Source organism: Cherax quadricarinatus, unplaced genomic scaffold (genome assembly GCF_038502225.1).
Source record: "Cherax quadricarinatus isolate ZL_2023a unplaced genomic scaffold, ASM3850222v1 Contig7, whole genome shotgun sequence".
Lineage (NCBI taxonomy): Eukaryota > Metazoa > Arthropoda > Malacostraca > Decapoda > Parastacidae > Cherax > Cherax quadricarinatus.
Genome location: NW_027195033.1, coordinates 42,501 through 62,007, shown reverse-complemented (window position 1 = coordinate 62,007; position 19,507 = coordinate 42,501). Strand labels below are relative to the sequence as shown.

The window sequence follows — 19,507 nt, the reverse complement described above, 5'->3', positions numbered from 1 at the left end:
TCTACTACACCAGGGTCATTAAGACTGGTTGGTTGGTTAATGGGGTTTAAAGTCTATCTACTACACCAGGGTCATTAAGACTGGTTGGTTGGTTAATGGGGTTTAAAGTCTATCTACTACACCAGGGTCATTAAGACTGGTTGGTTGGTTAATGGGGTTTAAAGTCTATCTACTACACCAGGGTCATTAAGACTGGTTGGTTGGTTAATGGGGTTTAAAGTCTATCTACTACACCAGGGTCATTAAGACTGGTTGGTTGGTTAATGGGTTTTAAAGTTTATCTACTACATGAGGGTCATTAAGGTCAATTGGTTAATATTTTGGTGCAAAATATAGTGTAAACTCAAAGCATTCTGTTATGCGTTCTTACATCCTCAATTGCTTGCACCAATCACTGACTCACCTTCTGTGTATTTTCGCCTTGAGCATGCTCCTCCAGCAGCGGATTGGGCGGCAGTGGAACGTCGCTGTCCGCCGGAAGGTTGTGAGTGATGACGGGAAAGTTCTCGTAGCCGCAGCCTCCCGTCTCTGACCCCTGGTCACGGTCGGTGTAGTACATGAGGTACAGGTTGCACATCTCGTCACCGGCCGTGCTGCCTGGCCGGGATAAACACACAGCAAACGTGAGAATGTGCAAATCTTTTTTTTTTAAATGGTAAGTAAATCGCTCAACCATAAATACGTATGTCCTCAACTTACGGTGGTTCAGGTTACGATGGTTCGACTTATGGTGATTCGACTTACGGTGGTTCAACTTGTGGTGGCTCAACTTATGATGGTTCAACTTACGTTTTCAACTTACGATGGGTTCTTAGGAATGTAACCCCATCATAGGTCGAGGCCCTCCTGTGTTTACTTACTCTCGTTATCGGTAATCCTAAAAACAATTAAACATGATTAATTTGTTAAAAAATGTGTTAATATGCTAAGCAATATCTCAACCATAAACACGTCAAGAACCATAATAATAATTATCCGTTTATTTGTTCTCCTTGTAAGTCCTAAACTCGTTTTTTATATATCCATAATGCCCTTATATATAAGTAATTAGTTAATACCACTGTAGTGGTATTAACTAATTGCTTATATGTTTGTCTGAAATGCTCTGCATAACTATGGGTTTTCCGAATGCCTGCGTAAATGTCACTCATCTATGTATGAACATTGTATTGTGCAAATAAATTATTATTAATATTATTATTATTATTATGACACTGCGGTAGCCTGGTTGATGAGGCCCTGATCCACCAAGAAGTCTGGTCAAGGAATGGGCTGCAGGGGTGATGACCCCTGGAACAACCTCCAGGTAGGTCTACTGGCCTATACTTGTCAGGATCCTCTCAAATGCGACCACTCTAACTCAAAAAATTTCTCAAAAATATCCTTAAAGGTACCCAGGGTTAAAGGTACCCAGGGTTAAAGGTACCCAGGGTTAAAGGTACTCAGGGTTAAAGGTACCCAGGGTTAAAGGTACCCAGGGTTAAAGGTACCCAGGGTTAAAGGTACCCAGGGTTAAAGGTTCCCAGGGTTAAAGGTATCCAGGGTTAAGGTATCCAGGGTTAAGGTACCCAGGGTTAAGGTACCCAGGGTTAAAGCCTCTACAGCGTTTCTAACCTGTACTTTACACGTCCATTCAAATCCAACCACTCACTGATTTATATAATCTGTAGCAGAGCCCCCATATACATGGATTTGGTATCCGTGGTTTCAGTATCCAGAGTTCACTGCAGCCCTTAAATCCTTAATTTTGCTAAATAATGGCATCAAAGTACAGCAGTGATGGTGGCAGTTCTTAAGAGTCTAAGAACATAAGAAAGAAGGAACACTGCAGCAGGCTTACTGGCCCATGTGAGGCAGGTCCAATTCTCCCACCAGCTTAAGCCAATGCTTTAACCTAGTTAGATCTGTCACATTCACTTCAGGGAGGCAGACAGCATCTGCCCTAGTAGCACAAGCTAGTCAGGTCCAATTCACACCCACTCATGTATTTATCCAACCTGTTTTTAAAACTGCACATCTTAGCTTCTATAACTGTACTTGGGAGTTTGTTCCACTCATCCACAACTCTATTACCAAACCAGTACTTTCCTATATCCTTCCTGAATCTGAATTTTTCCAACTTAAAACCATTGCTGCGAGTCCTGTCTAGGCTAGATATTTTTAGCACACTATTTACATTTTTTTTTTTATTATCACACTGGCCGATTCCCACCAAGGCAGGGTGGCCCGAAAAAGAAAAACTTTCACCATCATTCACTCCATCACTGTCTTGCCAGAAGGGTGCTTTACACTACAGTTTTTAAACTGCAACATTAACACCCCTCCTTCAGAGTGCAGGCACTGTACTTCCCATCTCCAGGACTCAAGTCCGGCCTGCCGGTTTCCCTGAACCCCTTCATAAATGTTACTTTGCTCACACTCCAACAGCATGTCAAGTATTAAAAACCATTTGTCTCCATTCACTCCTATCAAACACGCTCACGCATACCTGCTGGAAGTCCAAGCCCCTCGCACACAAAACCTCCTTTACCCCCTCTCTCTAACCTTTCCTAGGCTGACCCCTACCCCGCCTTCCTTCCACTACAGACTGATACACTCTTGAAGTCATTCTGTTTCGCTGCATTCTCTCTACATGTCCGAACCACCTCAACAACCCTTCCTCAGCACTCTGGACAACAGTTTTGGTAATCCCGCACCTCCTCCTAACTTCCAAACTACGAATTCTCTGCATTATATTCACACCACACATTGAAGAGAAGTTGCAGAGATTGGTGGATGAATTTGGTAGGGTGTGCAAAAGAAGAAAATTAAAGGTGAATACAGGAAAGAGTAAGGTTATGAGGATAACAAAAAGATTAGGTGATGAAAGATTGAATATCAGATTGGAGGGAGAGAGTATGGAGGAGGTGAACGTATTCAGATATTTGGGAGTGGACGTGTCAGCGGATGGGTCTATGAAAGATGAGGTGAATCATAGAATTGATGAGGGAAAAAGAGTGAGTGGTGCACTTAGGAGTCTGTGGAGACAAAGAACTTTGTCCTTGGAGGCAAAGAGGGGAATGTATGAGAGTATAGTTTTACCAACGCTCTTATATGGGTGTGAAGCGTGGGTGATGAATGTTGCAGCGAGGAGAAGGCTGGAGGCAGTGGAGATGTCATGCCTGAGGGCAATGTGTGGTGTGAATATAATGCAGAGAATTCGTAGTTTGGAAGTTAGGAGGAGGTGCGGGATTACCAAAACTGTTGTCCAGAGGGCTGAGGAAGGGTTGTTGAGGTGGTTCGGACATGTAGAGAGAATGGAGCGAAACAGAATGACTTCAAGAGTGTATCAGTCTGTAGTGGAAGGAAGGCGGGGTAGGGGTCGGCCTAGGAAGGGTTGGAGGGAGGGGGTAAAGGAGGTTTTGTGTGCGAGGGGCTTGGACTTCCAGCAGGCATGTGTGAGCGTGTTTGATAGGAGTGAATGGAGACAAATGGTTTTTAATACTTGACGTGCTGTTGGAGTGTGAGCAAAGTAACATTTATGAAGGGATTCAGGGAAACCGGCAGGCCGGACTTGAGTCCTGGAGATGGGAAGTACAGTGCCTGCACTCTGAAGGAGGGGTGTTAATGTTGCAGTTTAAAAACTGTAGTGTAAAGCACCCTTCTGGCAAGACAGTGATGGAGTGAATGATGGTGAAAGTTTTTCTTTTTCGGGCCACCCTGCCTTGGTGGGAATCGGCCGGTGTGATAATAAATAAAAAAAAACATTGCCCTCAGACATGACATCTCCACTGCCTCCAGCCTTCTCCTCGCTGCAACATTCATCACCCATGCTTCACACCCATATAAGAGCGTTGGTAAAACTATACTCTCATACATTCCCCTCTTTGCCTCCAAGGACAAAGTTCTTTGTCTCCACAGACTCCTAAGTGCACCACTCACTCTTTTCCCCTCATCAATTCTATGATTCACCTCATCTTTCATAGACCCATCCGCTGACACGTCCACTCCCAAATATCTGAATACATTCACCTCCTCCATACTCTCTCCCTCCAATCTGATATTCAATCTTTCATCACCTAATCTTTTTGTTATCCTCATAACCTTACTCTTTCCTGTATTCACCTTTAATTTTCTTCTTTTGCACACCCTACCAAATTCATCCACCAATCTCTGCAACTTCTCTTCAGAATCTCCCAAGAGCACAGTGTCATCGGCAAAGAGCAGCTGTGACAACTCCCACTTTGTGTGTGATTCTTTATCTTTTAACTCCACGCCTCTTGCCAAGACCCTCGCATTTACTTCTCTTACAACCCCATCTATAAATATATTAAACAACCACGGTGACATCACACATCCTTGTCTAAGGCCTACTTTTACTGGGAAAAAATTTCCCTCTTTCCTACATACTCTAACTTGAGCCTCACTATCCTCGTAAAAACTCTTCACTGCTTTCATTAACCTACCTCCTACACCATACACTTGCAACATCTGCCACATTGCCCCCCTATCCACCCTGTCATATGCCTTTTCCAAATCCATAAATGCCACAAAGACCTCTTTAGCCTTATCTAAATACTGTTCACTTATATGTTTCACTGTAAACACCTGGTCCACACACCCCCTACCTTTCCTAAAGCCTCCTTGTTCATCTGCTATCCTATTCTCTGTCTTACTCTTAATTCTTTCAATAATAACTCTACCATACACTTTACCAGGTATACTCAACAGACTTATCCCCCTATAATTTTTGCACTCTCTTTTATCCCCTTTGCCTTTATACAAAGGAACTATGCATGCTCTCTGCCAATCCCTAGGTACCTTACCCTCTTCCATACATTTATTAAATAATTGCACCAACCACTCCAAAACTATATCCCCACCTGCTTTTAACATTTCTATTTTTATCCCATCAATCCCGGCTGCCTTACCCCCTTTCATTTTACCTACTGCCTCACGAACTTCCCCCACACTCACAACTATTTACATCCCCTTTATTAATTCCTGCTAACCATTTATACACCTCAATCATATCCCACCTAATTCTACGCCTTTCTATAGAGTGCAGATTCAGGGCCTCAGTCTATCCTCATAGTGCAGATTCAGGGCCTCAGTCTATCCTCATAGTGCAGATTCAGGGCCTCAGTCTATCCTCTTAGTGCAGATTCAGGGCCTCAGTCTATCCTCATAGTGCAGATTCAGGGCCTCAGTCTATCCTCATAGTGCAGATTCAGGGCCTCAGTCTATCCTCATAGTGCAGATTCAGGGCCTCAGTCTATCCTCATAGTGCAGATTCAGGGCCTCAGTCTATCCTCATAGTGCAGATTCAGGGCCTCAGTCTATCCTCATAGTGCAGATTCAGGGCCTCAGTCTATCCTCATAGTGCAGATTCAGGGCCTCAGTCTATCCTCATAGTGCAGATTCAGGGCCTCAGTCTATCCTCATAGTGCAGATTCAGGGCCTCAGTCTATCCTCATAGTGCAGATTCAGGGCCTCAGTCTATCCTCATAGTGCAGATTCAGGGCCTCAGTCTATCCTCATAGTGCAGATTCAGGGCCTCAGTCTATCCTCATAGTGCAGATTCAGGGCCTCAGTCTATCCTCATAGTGCAGATTCAGGGCCTCAGTCTATCCTCATAGTGCAGATTCAGGGCCTCAGTCTATCCTCATAGTGCAGATTCAGGGCCTCAGTCTATCCTCATAGTGCAGATTCAGGGCCTCAGTCTATCCTCATAGTGCAGATTCAGGGCCTCAGTCTATCCTCATAGTGCAGATTCAGGGCCTCAGTCTATCCTCATAGTGCAGATTCAGGGCCTCAGTCTATCCTCATAGTGCAGATTCAGGGCCTCAGTCTATCCTCATAGTGCAGATTCAGGGCCTCAGTCTATCCTCATAGTGCAGATTCAGGGCCTCAGTCTATCCTCATAGTGCAGATTCAGGGCCTCAGTCTATCCTCATAGTGCAGATTCAGGGCCTCAGTCTATCCTCATAATGCAGATTCAGGGCCTCAGCCTATCCTCATAGTGCAGATTCAGGGCCTCAGTCTATCCTCATAGGGAAGATTTCTGATACATGGGATCAACTTTGTCATCCTCCTTTGTATGTTTTCCAGAGCATTTATATCCATTCTGTAATACGGTGACCAGAACTGAGCAGCATAGTCTAAATGAGGCCTAACCAAGGATGTATAGAGTTGAAGAACAACCTGAGGACTTCTATTATTTATACTTCTTGATATGAAGCCAAGAATTCTGTTAGTTTATTGCCAACACTAATGTACTGTTGTCTTGGTGTTAGATTACTGCTAACCAGAACTCCTAAATTCTTTTCGTAATCCATAATATTAAGATCTACAATATTTAGTTTATAAGTGGCATGGTTATTTTCCTGTCCAACATTTAGAACTTTCCATTTGTCTATATTAAACTGCATCTGCCACTTCTCCAACCATAGCCTCTACCCAGGAAAAAAAATTTCTCCTATTCCGTGTGCCTTAAGTTTCCTCAATAGCCTCTGATGCAGAAGTCTACTGAAAGTCTTACATATTCAGCATCATAATCTACCTCCTAAAATACCTTAGTGAAGAAAGTTACTAAATTCATAAGACAGGAATGCCCAGTGCTTAGAGAAGCTGTGAAGCGCTTCCCATCAGTGTAAAAGTGATAAATTATGCACAATAAGTGAAGAATTATCAATGAAACTTTTAGGTGTGTGCGTAAACAAAAAGCGACTTATATACAGGGTTGGCTACTATCTGTGTTTTCGGGCATCCATGGTAGGTCTAGGCAGGTATCCCCCCCGGAGATACCACGACACTACTGCATTTTTTAAAACCATAATATTTTAGCTTAATAATAATAATAAATTTATTTCAGCATCTTCAGCTTGTCAATGCACAGAATAAGACAGATCAATACTTATAAATGGGACATTTTGTTTATCAATACACTGGCTGTCTCCCACCAAGGCACGGTGACCTGAAAACAAGACGAGTTGCTTTTACCATCACTCGGTTAGCTACTGTCTTGCCAGAGGCATGCTGATCTCACAGTTTAGGTGACCCTCTGAGCCGTAACATCCTCACTCATCCTTCAGAGTACAGGTATTGTACTTCCCACCTCCAGGACTGTAACATCCTTACTCATCCTTCAGAGTACAGGTATTGTACTTCCCACCTCCAGGACTGTAACATCCTCACTCATCCTTCAGAGTACAGGTATTGTACTTCCCACCTCCAGGACTGTAACATCCTCGCTCATCCTTCAGAGTACAGACACTGTATTTCCCACCTCCAGAACTCAAGTCCGGTCAACTGGTATCCCTAAATCTCATCATAAAAATCACCGATCCCTCTTGGAAACAATTTAAATGCTCAATCAGCGACATCCTCAACACGCACCTATATACGTATGCCTGGCACGTGTGGTGGAGTTCCAGGTGCAGCGAGCATGGAGAATGTCACTTGTTTTAACATGAAATATCTGGGACATGGGGTAGAATGCCTGGGGCCAGTGTGGGTTACCCTTGGCTATCTCCGTATATTCCTTTTTCTGGAAGAAACAAAACTGTCGTTAGATAACTTAGACAAAAACACAAAACGATTACCCAAACACCATTAAAAATTCATACACAAAAAAAAAAAAGTGTATTATACGTAAAAACATCATCAAGAAACATTAAAACACAAATAAATATACTACAATGTTATACATAAAACACTATCAAACACATTAAAGCACAACCTGAATACACAAAAAAACACCGTCAAACACAGTAATGTCAGCCCATGTCTGGCAAGACAACTGTTGAATTAATGATGGTAGCTGTGGGTCACACTGCCTTGGAAGGCGAGATCCAGTGTACACAAGGAGAAATGGGTTAGAATCCTTCCCATGTAAGCCGTGTGTGTCATAAGAGGTGACTAAAATGCCGGCAGCAAGGTGATAATAGCCCCTTCTCCCATATAAATTACTAAATGTGGTAGTAATGAGAAAAAATACACAGATATACAGTGGAACCTTGGTATTCAAACTTCATTAGTTTCAGACGGCTGTTCGAGTACGGAACAAATTTTTCCCAACTAATTTTCTATTTGGTTGGCTGTTATTACTAATCTTCATAGGCCCTATGGTTACTTATTTATATAAATAATATAAAAAAAATCACCAAAAAATATGAAGAAACGCGAAATAGTTTACGGAAAAGTTCCGGCAGGCCGTGTTTGTTTGGTCGAGTGCCGAGCAAACAGTCGACCACCAAGTGATTTTTTTTTACCAAACGAAGCATTCAAACACCGAATTGTTCGAGTAGGGAACTGTTCAGGTTCCACTGTACATCTCTTTGTGCATACGCACAGAGATACGGCACCTGCACCTCTGTGTGTACATGCAGATTGGTGGATTATGTGCACTGACTCCAGGGACTGATTACCTCTGAACTGATGAAGCCACTGACTGATAAAACAATGAAGATACCCAAGTACAGTATTATTATAATTATGGGGGAGCACTAAACCCATAGGATTATACAGCACCTGTGGGGGGGGGGGAGATGAAAGGTATTCAGACTTAATTCAGGGAACCAGAGCACAGATCCAATTCCCTAGATCAAGAACCCCTCACCAGCATCAAGGAACCTCCCTTGAGGGCCAAGTACAGTAGAACCCCCATATCTGCAGTTTCAATTATCCAGGGTTCACTGTAGCCCTAAAATAAGCCTTAATTTTACTTAATAATGGCACCAAATAACAACAGTAGTGATGAGGTTCTTTACACCAGTGAAAAAATTATAATTTACCGCTTATTGTGCGTAATTTATCAATTAGAGTAAACTTTATCAAAGGCTGATACAGTCTTGATATATGCAAATGAAGAAAAGACATATATACAATAAGTTCTCAACTTGTGAATGCATTGGGGACCTCCTGAAGTATGTATAACATTCACAATACGGGAAGTCTTCAATGTATGAACACGTTGGGGACCTGTATTGTGTAAAATATGACATTATACACGATACAGAAGACTCAACGTGCTTGTAAGTCAAGGACTTACTGTATTGGGAATGTCTAATTCATTGACCTGTTGGCCGACTGAATTATTTATCTACACATCGGGAAGTCTTACCGCAGAATCGAACAGGTACCCCGAGATGACGGTGCCCAACACGTGGGCATGGACACGATAAGCAAACAGGTATATGTCTGTGGGCTCCCCGGTTGTACCGATGACACAGTTCATATCCGCGTGAGTTTCTGAAAACAGCAAAAAAAAATTCTTTTTAAATAAAGTTAGTTCTATTACAAAGTTCTATATACAGTTGACTCATTTATAAAACTCCTCTATATACAGTGGACCTCCGGTTTACGATCACCTCCCAATGTGCCCAATTATGTAAGTGTATTTATGTAAGTGCGTTTGTACGTGTATGTTTGGGGGTCTGAAATGGACTAATTTAATTCACAATATTCCTTATGGCAACAAATTCATTCAGTAATGGCACTTGAACATACGTCTGGAATGAAATAATATCGTAAACCAGGGGTCCACTGTATAGTCAGGTCTCTTATGTAAACAAAACATCTCATCCAGCCACACAAACGCAAACAGAATGAACGCCTCACTTTCGGTGTTTGGAGGGATGTCGGTGAAGCCGGAGGCCAGAAGGTAGATACCAGCTTTGTACTTCTGTCTGGAAAACAAACAAATGCCAAGTCAGCATCAGTCCCTCATTTTATTTACGGCCGCTGTTAAGCAAAAATTTAGTTGAGATAAAGCGTATCCTCATTTTATGGATGAGGGTGACTTACGAGTAGTAATACATGGTAGTCCTTGATTAAACGAGCCTTGGTTTAATGGACCTTGATTTAATGGACCTTGATTTAATGGCCCTCATATTAATGGCCCTGGATTTAATGGACCCTTACAGGAGAGACCTGGTCACACCATAATGTCAAAGAGGGGCCAGGAGCTGTGAATTGACTCCTGCAACCACAAACAGGCAAGTACAAATATATGAGTACAAATATATGAGTACAAATAGATGAGTACAAATAGGTGAATACAAATGTGAGTACAAATATAAGTGCAAATAGGTGAGTATATATAGGCGAGTACAAATAGGCCAGTACCAATTCAAATTCGAATAATTTCCACCACAAACAACAAACAAACAACATGGTGACTTACTCTTGCTGCGTCATCTCCATGCGTACACCCGAGTGGTCGTTGACGCCCTCGGGCAGGGGCTTGGAGTAGTGGATCTGGAGGGTGAGGTAGCGGATACCCGTCTTGCCACCGATACGGAAGCCCACACCCTTCGGCAGGTTGGTTGCCGGTGCGTTCTTTGCCCAGGCATACATTATGCGTCCCCCCATACACACTCCATGGTGACCACAGTCCCTGCGTGGACACGTATTCATTAGTAGGTATGGGTGGCCTTCGACTTACGGTGAGGTCACGTTCCGACAAAACCACCGTAAGTTGGAAATGTTGTAAGTCAAATATGAATATATATATGATAAATAAATCGGTAAATAATTACTGTCGCTGAATAAGTCAATAATTAAATAATTACTATAAATACCAGTATTGAAAAGTCAATAAATGAATACAAGTTTATCAGTAAACGTAGAGTACAAAATTTTTGATTAGTACAAGTTCAAACGGTGTGAATTCTGAGTACAGTAACTCCTCACGTAACGACCTACTTGTGTAATGATTCAGACTTACGACTTGCTCTCTGACCAGTGTGCAAGCCTATGTATATTACAGTATACAAACCAAAGTAATGTATATTAGAGATAATTTCCTCTATTCTGTATATTACAATATACAGTACACTACTGTGTAAACATTTAAAAATATATACTAATACTAATGTTATAAATGATGCAAAGGTGACATTAAAACAATATCACTTTCATATTTACCTACAAAAGACCTATATATTTATTAACCTACACGAGGCCTATATACTTGCCTACAAGAGGCCTATACATTTATTAATGTACAGTCACTGGATGAATCCAAAGTCAGCTGTGTGGTAGCACTGGACATTGCTGGTGCTTTCAACTGATTGTGGCACCAGGTGTGGCACCGGGTGTGGCACCAGGTGTGGCACCGGGAGTGGCACCAAGGCCTCTTAGCAAAACTTCAAGCACTGGGAATTGCAGGCTCTACGCTATGTCTCCTCAGTGATTACCTTCATGGTAGATCTCTAAGGGTAGTTCTCAATGGAACAGAATCAGCAAGACATCCTATTGGGGCAAGTGTTCCACAAGGAAGCGTGCTGGGACCATTGTTATGGAATGTCTACTTCAACGACCTTCTTCATCTCATCCCAGAATTCCATACATATGCAGACGACTGTACACTGACATTCACTTATCCAAGAGAAGAAATGCCAGCTGCTCTAAGGTACATCAGTCACCAGCTGAGAGCTATATCAGCTTGGGGAAATAGATGGCAAGTAACATTTGCACCTGAGAAAATGCAAATGATGATGGTCTCTAGGCACCATGATGGTAATGCTGGTGCAGTAGTAAGGATGAATGGGAGGGTGTTGGCACCTGGAGAAGAAGTTGATATTCTTGGGGTGAAATTCGACTCCAAACTGACCATGAAGAACCACACCGTAAATCTTGCATACAAGACAGCCAGGAAGCTTACAGCACTTTGATGTATCTCGTATCTGCTTGACAAAGGGGGGTTGCAAGATTCTGTATGAGGCACAAGTACGCTCACACTTTGAGTATGCTCCACTTTCTTGGTTTGCCTGCCCCTCCTCTCATCTCTCCCCTGGAGCAATCCTGGATAGATCTGTCATTTCAGCAGAGCCTTCAACACAGGAGGGATGTGGGTGGCCTTACTGTTATGTACAAGGCCAACACTGTCAAAATACCACACTTGACTCCACTTCGAGGACAGCGTGAAGCAAGCTTCTATACCACAAGACGGGCAGCCAGCAGCAACTTCACTCTGGCTGTCACCTTCTCCAGAACATCACTTCATCTGAGATCATTTATCCCTAGGATGACTTGAGTATGGAACACGTTCGTACAGCATTATGATGTCAACAAGATAAAGTCAGTTGATCAAATGAAAATGCTGGCCCACAGATGGCTCCAACTTCATCCTGTTCCCTACATGTATGATTTATAACAATAAAAATGCTTTCAAATGAGCTAATGTAGGTAACAGCTGTTAGCTTGTCAATAAAGTTAGGAATCCTTAACTTGCAAATAGCTTGTCAATAAAGCTAGGGATCCTTAACCTTGTCAAACCCTGTGTAAAAAAAAAAAAAAAAGACCTATATATTTGCCTACAAGAGGCCTATATATTTATTAACCAACAAGAGGCTTATATATTTACCAGCCTACAAGAGGATGCCTATGTATTTAACCCGTAAACGGTCCAAGCAGATCTACGTTCACACGTGTAGCGCTACAAAAGTAGATCTACGTTTTTTTTTACATATTTTCAAATATAACAAAAAAAATAGTAGATTAAAGTTTTTTTAAACATTTTCAAATGTAAAAAAAAAAAAAAGAATTTACTTTTTTTACATACTTTCAAATGTTGAAAAAACGTATATATACGTTTGGACCGTTTACGGGTTAATGGCCTGGTTCCAACATATTCGTCATCCTGGCCGAGGATGCCAACATATTTATCGGCCTGGCCGGTAAAGGAAGCTGGCTTTACCAGTATCCGTTCTTCATTAAATTTTGGTCGACGTCAGAGCAGCCAAAGAGCAACATGTGGTGCGCCCGGTTGGCCGAGGCCAGCGGGTCGAACTTCACCACCCACTCCTCCACGTTCTCATCCAGGCTGAAAGCCGTGCACAGGTAGGCGTCGTTCTGAAATGATGAATCAAATTAATATTGATTCTGGGGCGATTTTGAGAAAGAGAGAAAGAGAAAGAGAAAGAGAGAAAGAGAGAGAGAGAGAGAGAGAGAGAGAGAGAGAGAGAGAGAGAGAGAGAGAGAGAGAGAGAGAGAGAGAGAGAGAGAGAGAGAGAGAGACAGACAGAGAGACAGAGACAGACAGACAGAGACAGACAGAGACAGAGACAGACAGACAGAGAGAGAGACAGAGAGACAGACAGAGAGACAGAGAGACAGACAGAGAGACAGAGAGACAGACAGAGAGACAGAGACAGAGGCAGAGACAGACAGAGACAGAGACAGAGACAGACAGAGACAGAGACAGACAGAGACAGAGACAGACAGAGACAGAGGCAGAGAGACAGAAACAAAGATATATATATATATATATTTTTTTTTTTTTTTTTTTTTTTTTCAACAAACCGGCCGTATCCCACCAAGGCAGGGTGGCCCAAAAAGAAAAACGAAAGTTTCTCTTTTTAAATTTAGTAATTTATACGGGAGAAGGGGTTACTAGCCCCTTGCTCCTGGCATTTTAGTCGCCTCTTACAACACGCATGGCTTACGGAGGAAGAATTCTGTTCCACTTCCCCATGGAGATAAGAGGAAATAAACAACAACAAGAACTAGAAAGAAAATAGAAGAAAACCCAGAGGGATGTGTATATATACATACATATATATGCTTGTACATGTATGTGTAGTGTGACCTAAGTTTAAGTAGAAGTAGCAAGACATACCTGAAATCTTGCATGTTTATGAGACAGAAAAAAAGGACACCAGCAATCCTACCATCATGTAAAACAATTACAGGCTTTCGTTTTACACTCACTTGGCAGGACGGTAGTACCTCCCTGGGCGGTTGCTGTCTACCAACCTACTACCTAGTATATATATATATATATATATATATATATATATATATATATATATATATATAAATATATATATATATACAGTGGTCCCCGCTTTTCGTAGTTCCCGGCAATCATAAATTTCGCCAATCATAGGGGTATTTTCGTATAAACATGGACTCGCTTTTCATAGGTTGACTCGCGAGTCGTAGTTTGTCCGGGACGCGTACCCACAGCGTGAGCCGGGGCGGCAGCCAGTCTGGCATTGTTTACCAGTGAGCGAAGGCCCCCTCACGTGCTCCAGCGAAATATTTCATAATATTCCATTTATTTTAGTGCTTGCAAGTACTAAATAAGCTACCATGGCTCCAAAGAAAGCTCCTAGTGCCAAGCCTGTGGTAAAGAAGGTGAGAAATATGATTGAATTTAAGAAAACCATCATTGAACAATATAAATGTGGTACAAGTGTAGCCGAACTGTCCAGGATGTATAAGAAACTCTACACAACCTTATGTTCCATAGTGGCCAAGAAAAAGGAAATAAAGGATGCTGTTGTTGCAAAGGGAGTAACTATGCTGACAAAAATGAGATCACCAGTACTGGAAGAGGTTATTATTGGTGAGGATAAATGAGAAACAATTAGCAGGAGATACTCTTATGACTTCGATTATTTGTGAAAAGGCTAGGCAGTTGCACAACGATCTGGTAAAGAAATTGCCTGCAACTAGTGGTGATGTGAGTGAATTTAAGGCCAGCAAAGGCTGGTTCGAGAGATTTAAGAACCGTACTGGCATACACAGTGTGGTAAGGCATGGTGAGGCTGCCAGTTCGGACCACAAGGCGGCTGAAAAATATGTGCATGAATTCAAGGAGTACATAGAGGCTGAAGGACTGAAACCTGAACAAGTGTTCAATTGTGACAAAACAGGCCTCTTTTGGAAGAAAATACCAAAGAGGACCTTCATTACACAAGAGGAAAAGGCAATGCCAGGACACAAGCCTATGAAAGACAGGCTGACGCTAATGTTCTCTGCTAATGCTAGTGGGGATTTCAAAGTGAAGCCATTACTAGTGTACCATTCTGAAAATCCCAGAGTGTTCAGGAAAAACAATGTTATGAAGAGTAAATTGTGTGTGTTTTGGAAATCTAATAGTAAGGCATGGGTCACGAGGGAAATTTTCGTCGAGTGGTTCAATGAAGTGTTTGGCCCTAGTGTGAAGGAGTATCTCCTGGAAAAGAAATTGGATCTCAAGTGCCTGCTAGTAATGGACAATGCACCTGCTCATCCTCCAAACTTGGATGACCTAATTTTCGAGGAGTTTGGGTTCATCACAGTAAAGTTCTTGCCCCTGAATACCACTCCTCTCCTCCAACCCATGGACCAGCAGGTTATTGCAAACTTTAAAAAAACTCTACACAAAAACAATGTTTCACAGGTGCTTGACTGTGACCACAGACACTCACTTGACCCTAAGGGAATTTTGGAGAGAACACTTCAGCATCCTCCACTGCATAACCCTTATAGGTATGGCTTGGGAGGGAGTGACTACCAGGACTTTGAACTCTGCCTGGAGAAAATTGTGGCCAGATTGTGTCGACAAGAGGGATTTTGAAGGATTTGGGACTGACCCTAATGAGCCTATGTCTGTTGTAAAATCAATTGTGGCACTGGGGAGTTCCATGGGGTTGGGTGTGAGTTTGGAGGATGTGGAAGAATTGGTGGAAGACCACAATGAAGAGCTCACCACTGAGGAGCTGCAAGAGCTTCAGCAGGAAGAGCAACACATCGCAGCTCAGAATCTTGCTGCAGAGGAGGAGGAAGAGAGATGGAAGAAGGTGCCTTCTTCAGAAATTAGAGATTTTTACTATGTGGGGTAAGATGGAAGGCTTTATGGAGAAACATCACCCTAACAAGGTTGTTGCAAGCCAGGTTGGCAACATGTACAGTGACAAAGTCTTGGGCCATTTTAGGGAAGTGTTAAAGAGGCACCAGAAACAGAGCTCTCTGGACAGTTATTTTGTGAGACAGGACTCCAGTGACTCTCAAGGTGGTCCTAGTGGCATTAAGAAACAGAGAAGAGAAGCAACCCCAGAAAAGCAAATGGTGCCTGAGGTGTTGATGGAAGGGGATTCCCCTTCCAAACTATAAACAATCCACTCTCTCTCCTCCTCCAGTCTCCCATACACTAAGAAGAATCACCAATAAAGGTAAGTGTTATGCTGTTAATGTTTCATTCATCATTTCCCATTGTATTGTTTATGTACTACATGTATATTTTATGTAAAAATTTTTTTGTTTTAATACTTCTGGGTGTCAGGAACGGATTAATTGTATTTACATTATTTCTTATGGGGAAAATTGATTCGTAAATCAGCTCCAGGAACGGATTAACTACGAAAAACGAGGGACCACTGTATGTATGTATGTCGTGCTGAATAGGCAGAATTTGCAATCTTGGCTTAAATAGCAACGCTCATCTTGCCATATAGGACAAGTGAAAATTTGTGTATGCAATAATTTCGCCAAAATCATTCTGAACCTAACGAAAAAAATATATTTCACTGTGTTTGTTTAGTATTAAATTATTGTAAACAAATCTAAAATATATCTAGTTGGGTTAGGCTAAAATAAATTGCTCTTATTATAATAAGGTTAGGTAAGTTTTCTAAGGTTCTTTTGGTGCAAAATTAAAATTTTTTAAATTAACATTAATGAAAAAATATATCTTTAAATGTAAAAGAGAAAATTTTAGAAAGGACTTAATTTTAAATGAGTTCTTGATAACTGACCAGTTTTACATATTCGGCACGACATATATGTGTATATTTTTTTTTTTCTAGGTAGTAGGTTGGTAGACAGTAACCGCCCAGGGAGGTACTACCGTCCTGCCAAGTGAGTGTAAAACGAAAGCCTGTAATTGTTTTACATGATGGTAGGATTGCTGGTGTCTTTTGTCTGTCTCATAAATATGCAAGATTTTCAGGTACATCTTGCTACTTCTACTTACACTTAGGTCACACTACACATACATGTACAAACATTTATATACACCCCCCTCTGGGTTTTCTTCTATTTTCTCTCTAGTTCTTGTTCTTGTTTATTTCCTCTTATCTCCATGGGGAAGTGGAACAGAATTCTTCCTCCGTAAGCCATGCGTGTCGTAAGAGGCGACTAAAATGCCGGGAGCAAGGGGCTAGTAACCCCTTCTCCTGTATATATTACTAAATGTAAAAGGAGAAACTTTTGTTTTTCCTTTTGGGCCACCCCGCCTCGGTGGGATACGGCCGGTGTGTTGAAAGAAAGAAAGAAATATATATGAGAAGTACAATGCCTGCACTTTAAAGGAGGGGCTTGGGATATTGGCAGTTTGGAGGGATATGTTGTGTATCTTTATACATATATGCTTCTAAACTGTTGTATTCTGAGCACCTCTGCAAAAACAGTGATTATGTGTGAGTGAGGTGAAAGTGTTGAATGATGATGAAAGTATTTTCTTTTTGGGGATTTTCTTTCTTTATGGGTCACCCTGCCTTGGTGGGAGATGGCCAGCTTGTTAAAAATATATATATATATATATATTATATATATATATAGTGGTACCTTGACTTACGAGTACCCCAACTTACGAGTTTTCTGAGTTGCGAGCCGTCGCTTGGTCGATTTTTTGCTTTAGCTGCGAGCCCAAATCTGAGTTAAAGCGAGATTCAGATACACCGCCATTAGTTGGCGCAGCGAATGCCACAACATTCACCCAGCATCATCAGTAAGTTTATTCAGGTATACACAAATACAGATACACAGATTATCATGCATAGCAGCATATGTATAGAGAACCTGGGATAACCCAAAAAAGTCAAACAAAGTGACTTATTTCCACTGGGGTCATTTTGTTACCTTACCAATTATGTTACATTTGTGTAAAAGATCAAATGTGAATGGTGGAGGCGCAGGTAGTTGGTGGGGTAAACCTGTGGTGCAGGGTTATGGGAAGCGCAGGAGGGTACACTACACACGGAGCAAGCCTGGGGAGTGGGGTGAGGGCACTTCCCTACACACAGATTGTGCCCTGTCGTTCTTACTGTTCTGCTTACAATAAACAATATTTATCTGCTTCCCATGCACATCATGCACATCATCAAAGATGTGGGTATGTGACTCCTTCAAACCAGTGTTCCCATCATCTTCGCCTACACACACTGCCTCTTCCCCCTCCCACAGTGGCGTGGGGGAAGAGGCACTGACTAATCCCGACCTCGTTGCTCTCAATACCACGTTGCTTCCCACACCATATGCCTCTAATTATTCCATGCATCAACACATATTCATTTTTAAGTTAACTGGCAGTATGGCACCTGTGCTGTAGGTAGATGTGTTTATGGAGGCCATTCAAGTTTTGTATATATGTGGCTGGCACCCAGGCAGAGTGGGTCTGGGGCAATCTCCACTACCACCACTCATCAGCCTTCACAAACTGCGCAACACTTCCATTATTTATGTTGAAACGATGGAGGAGTTATCCTTGAAAATCCCAAAGGACAGTGCTGAGAATTATTATTATTATTATAATCAAGGGGGAAGCGCTAAACCCGGAGGATTACACAGCACCTGGGGGGGGGATGTGGAAGGCATTCAGGCTTAATTCGGGGAACTGGAGCACAGATCCAATTCCCTAAATCAAGAGCCCCTCACCAACATCAAGGAACCTTCCTTGAGGGGACAATGCTGAGAAGAAGAAAAGGATGATGTCCACGGAATTAAAGCAGGAAATTCTAGAAAAGCATGAGTGAGGTGTGCGTGTAGTCAGTTTGTAGTTCGACCCTCCACCTCTGCCAGCGCCTTCTGTTAGCCCAAGTCGTCTGATCTCCATGGTAAATACAGTGGACTCCCCGGTTAACGATATTTTTTCATTCCAGAAGTATGTCCAGGTGCCAGTACTGACCGAATTTGTTCCCATAAGGAATATTGTGAAGTAGATTAGTCCATTTCAGACCCCCAAACATACACGTACAAACGCACTTACATAAATACACTTACATAATTGGTCGCATTCGGAGGTAATCGTTATACGGGGGTCCACTATACACTTATAAAACCAGTTTATCTCTTTTATGTTTTATTATGGTTTTATACAATATTTCTTATTTATAAATATTTTTTTTATTTTTTTTTTTTTTTTTTTTTATTATCACACCGGCCGATTCCCACCAAGGCAGGGTGGCCCGAAAAAGAAAAACTTTCACCATCATTCACTCCATCACTGTCTTGCCAGAAGGGTGCTTTACACTACAGTTTTTAAACTCCAACATTAACACCCCTCCTTCAGAGTGCAGGCACTGTACTTCCCATCTCCAGGACTCAAGTCCGGCCTGCCGGTTTCCCTGAATCCCTTCATAAATGTTACTTTGCTCACACTCCAACAGCACGTCAAGTATTAAAAACCATTTGTCTCCATTCACTCCTATCAAACACGCTCACGCATGCCTGCTGGAAGTCCAAGCCCCTCGCACACAAAACCTCCTTTACCCCCTCCCTCCAACCCTTCCTAGGCCGACCCCTACCCCGCCTTCCTTCCACTACAGACTGATACACTCTTGAAGTCATTCTGTTTCGCTCCATTCTCTCTACATGTCCGAACCACCTCAACAACCCTTCCTCAGCCCTCTGGACAACAGTTTTGGTAATCCCGCACCTCCTCCTAACTTCCAAACTACGAATTCTCTGCATTATATTCACACCACACATTGCCCTCAGACATGACATCTCCACTGCCTCCAGCCTTTTCCTCGCT

At 42.2% G+C, this 19,507-nt stretch overlaps 1 protein-coding gene across 6 annotated transcripts in view; it reads right to left on the bottom strand.

Annotated features, from left to right (window-relative positions):
• The window catches only part of LOC128700964 (peptidyl-glycine alpha-amidating monooxygenase B), a 111,816-nt gene that overhangs the window by 60,598 nt on the left and 31,711 nt on the right, over positions 1 to 19,507 (bottom strand). For all 6 annotated transcript variants that reach the window (XR_011391001.1, XR_011391002.1, XM_053794476.2 and 3 more), the window contains exons 3-8: positions 12,683 to 12,837; positions 10,166 to 10,378; positions 9,601 to 9,668; positions 9,104 to 9,231; positions 7,378 to 7,528; positions 404 to 597 (exon numbers count right to left, since the gene is read on the bottom strand). Coding sequence is in view for 4 of the 6 variants with exons in the window: in XM_053794476.2 (XP_053650451.1) it covers positions 404 to 597; positions 7,378 to 7,528; positions 9,104 to 9,231; positions 9,601 to 9,668; positions 10,166 to 10,378; positions 12,683 to 12,837 (909 nt within the window). In the remaining 2 variants the exon portion in view is untranslated. The remainder of the gene's footprint in view (positions 1 to 403; positions 598 to 7,377; positions 7,529 to 9,103; positions 9,232 to 9,600; positions 9,669 to 10,165; positions 10,379 to 12,682; positions 12,838 to 19,507) is intronic.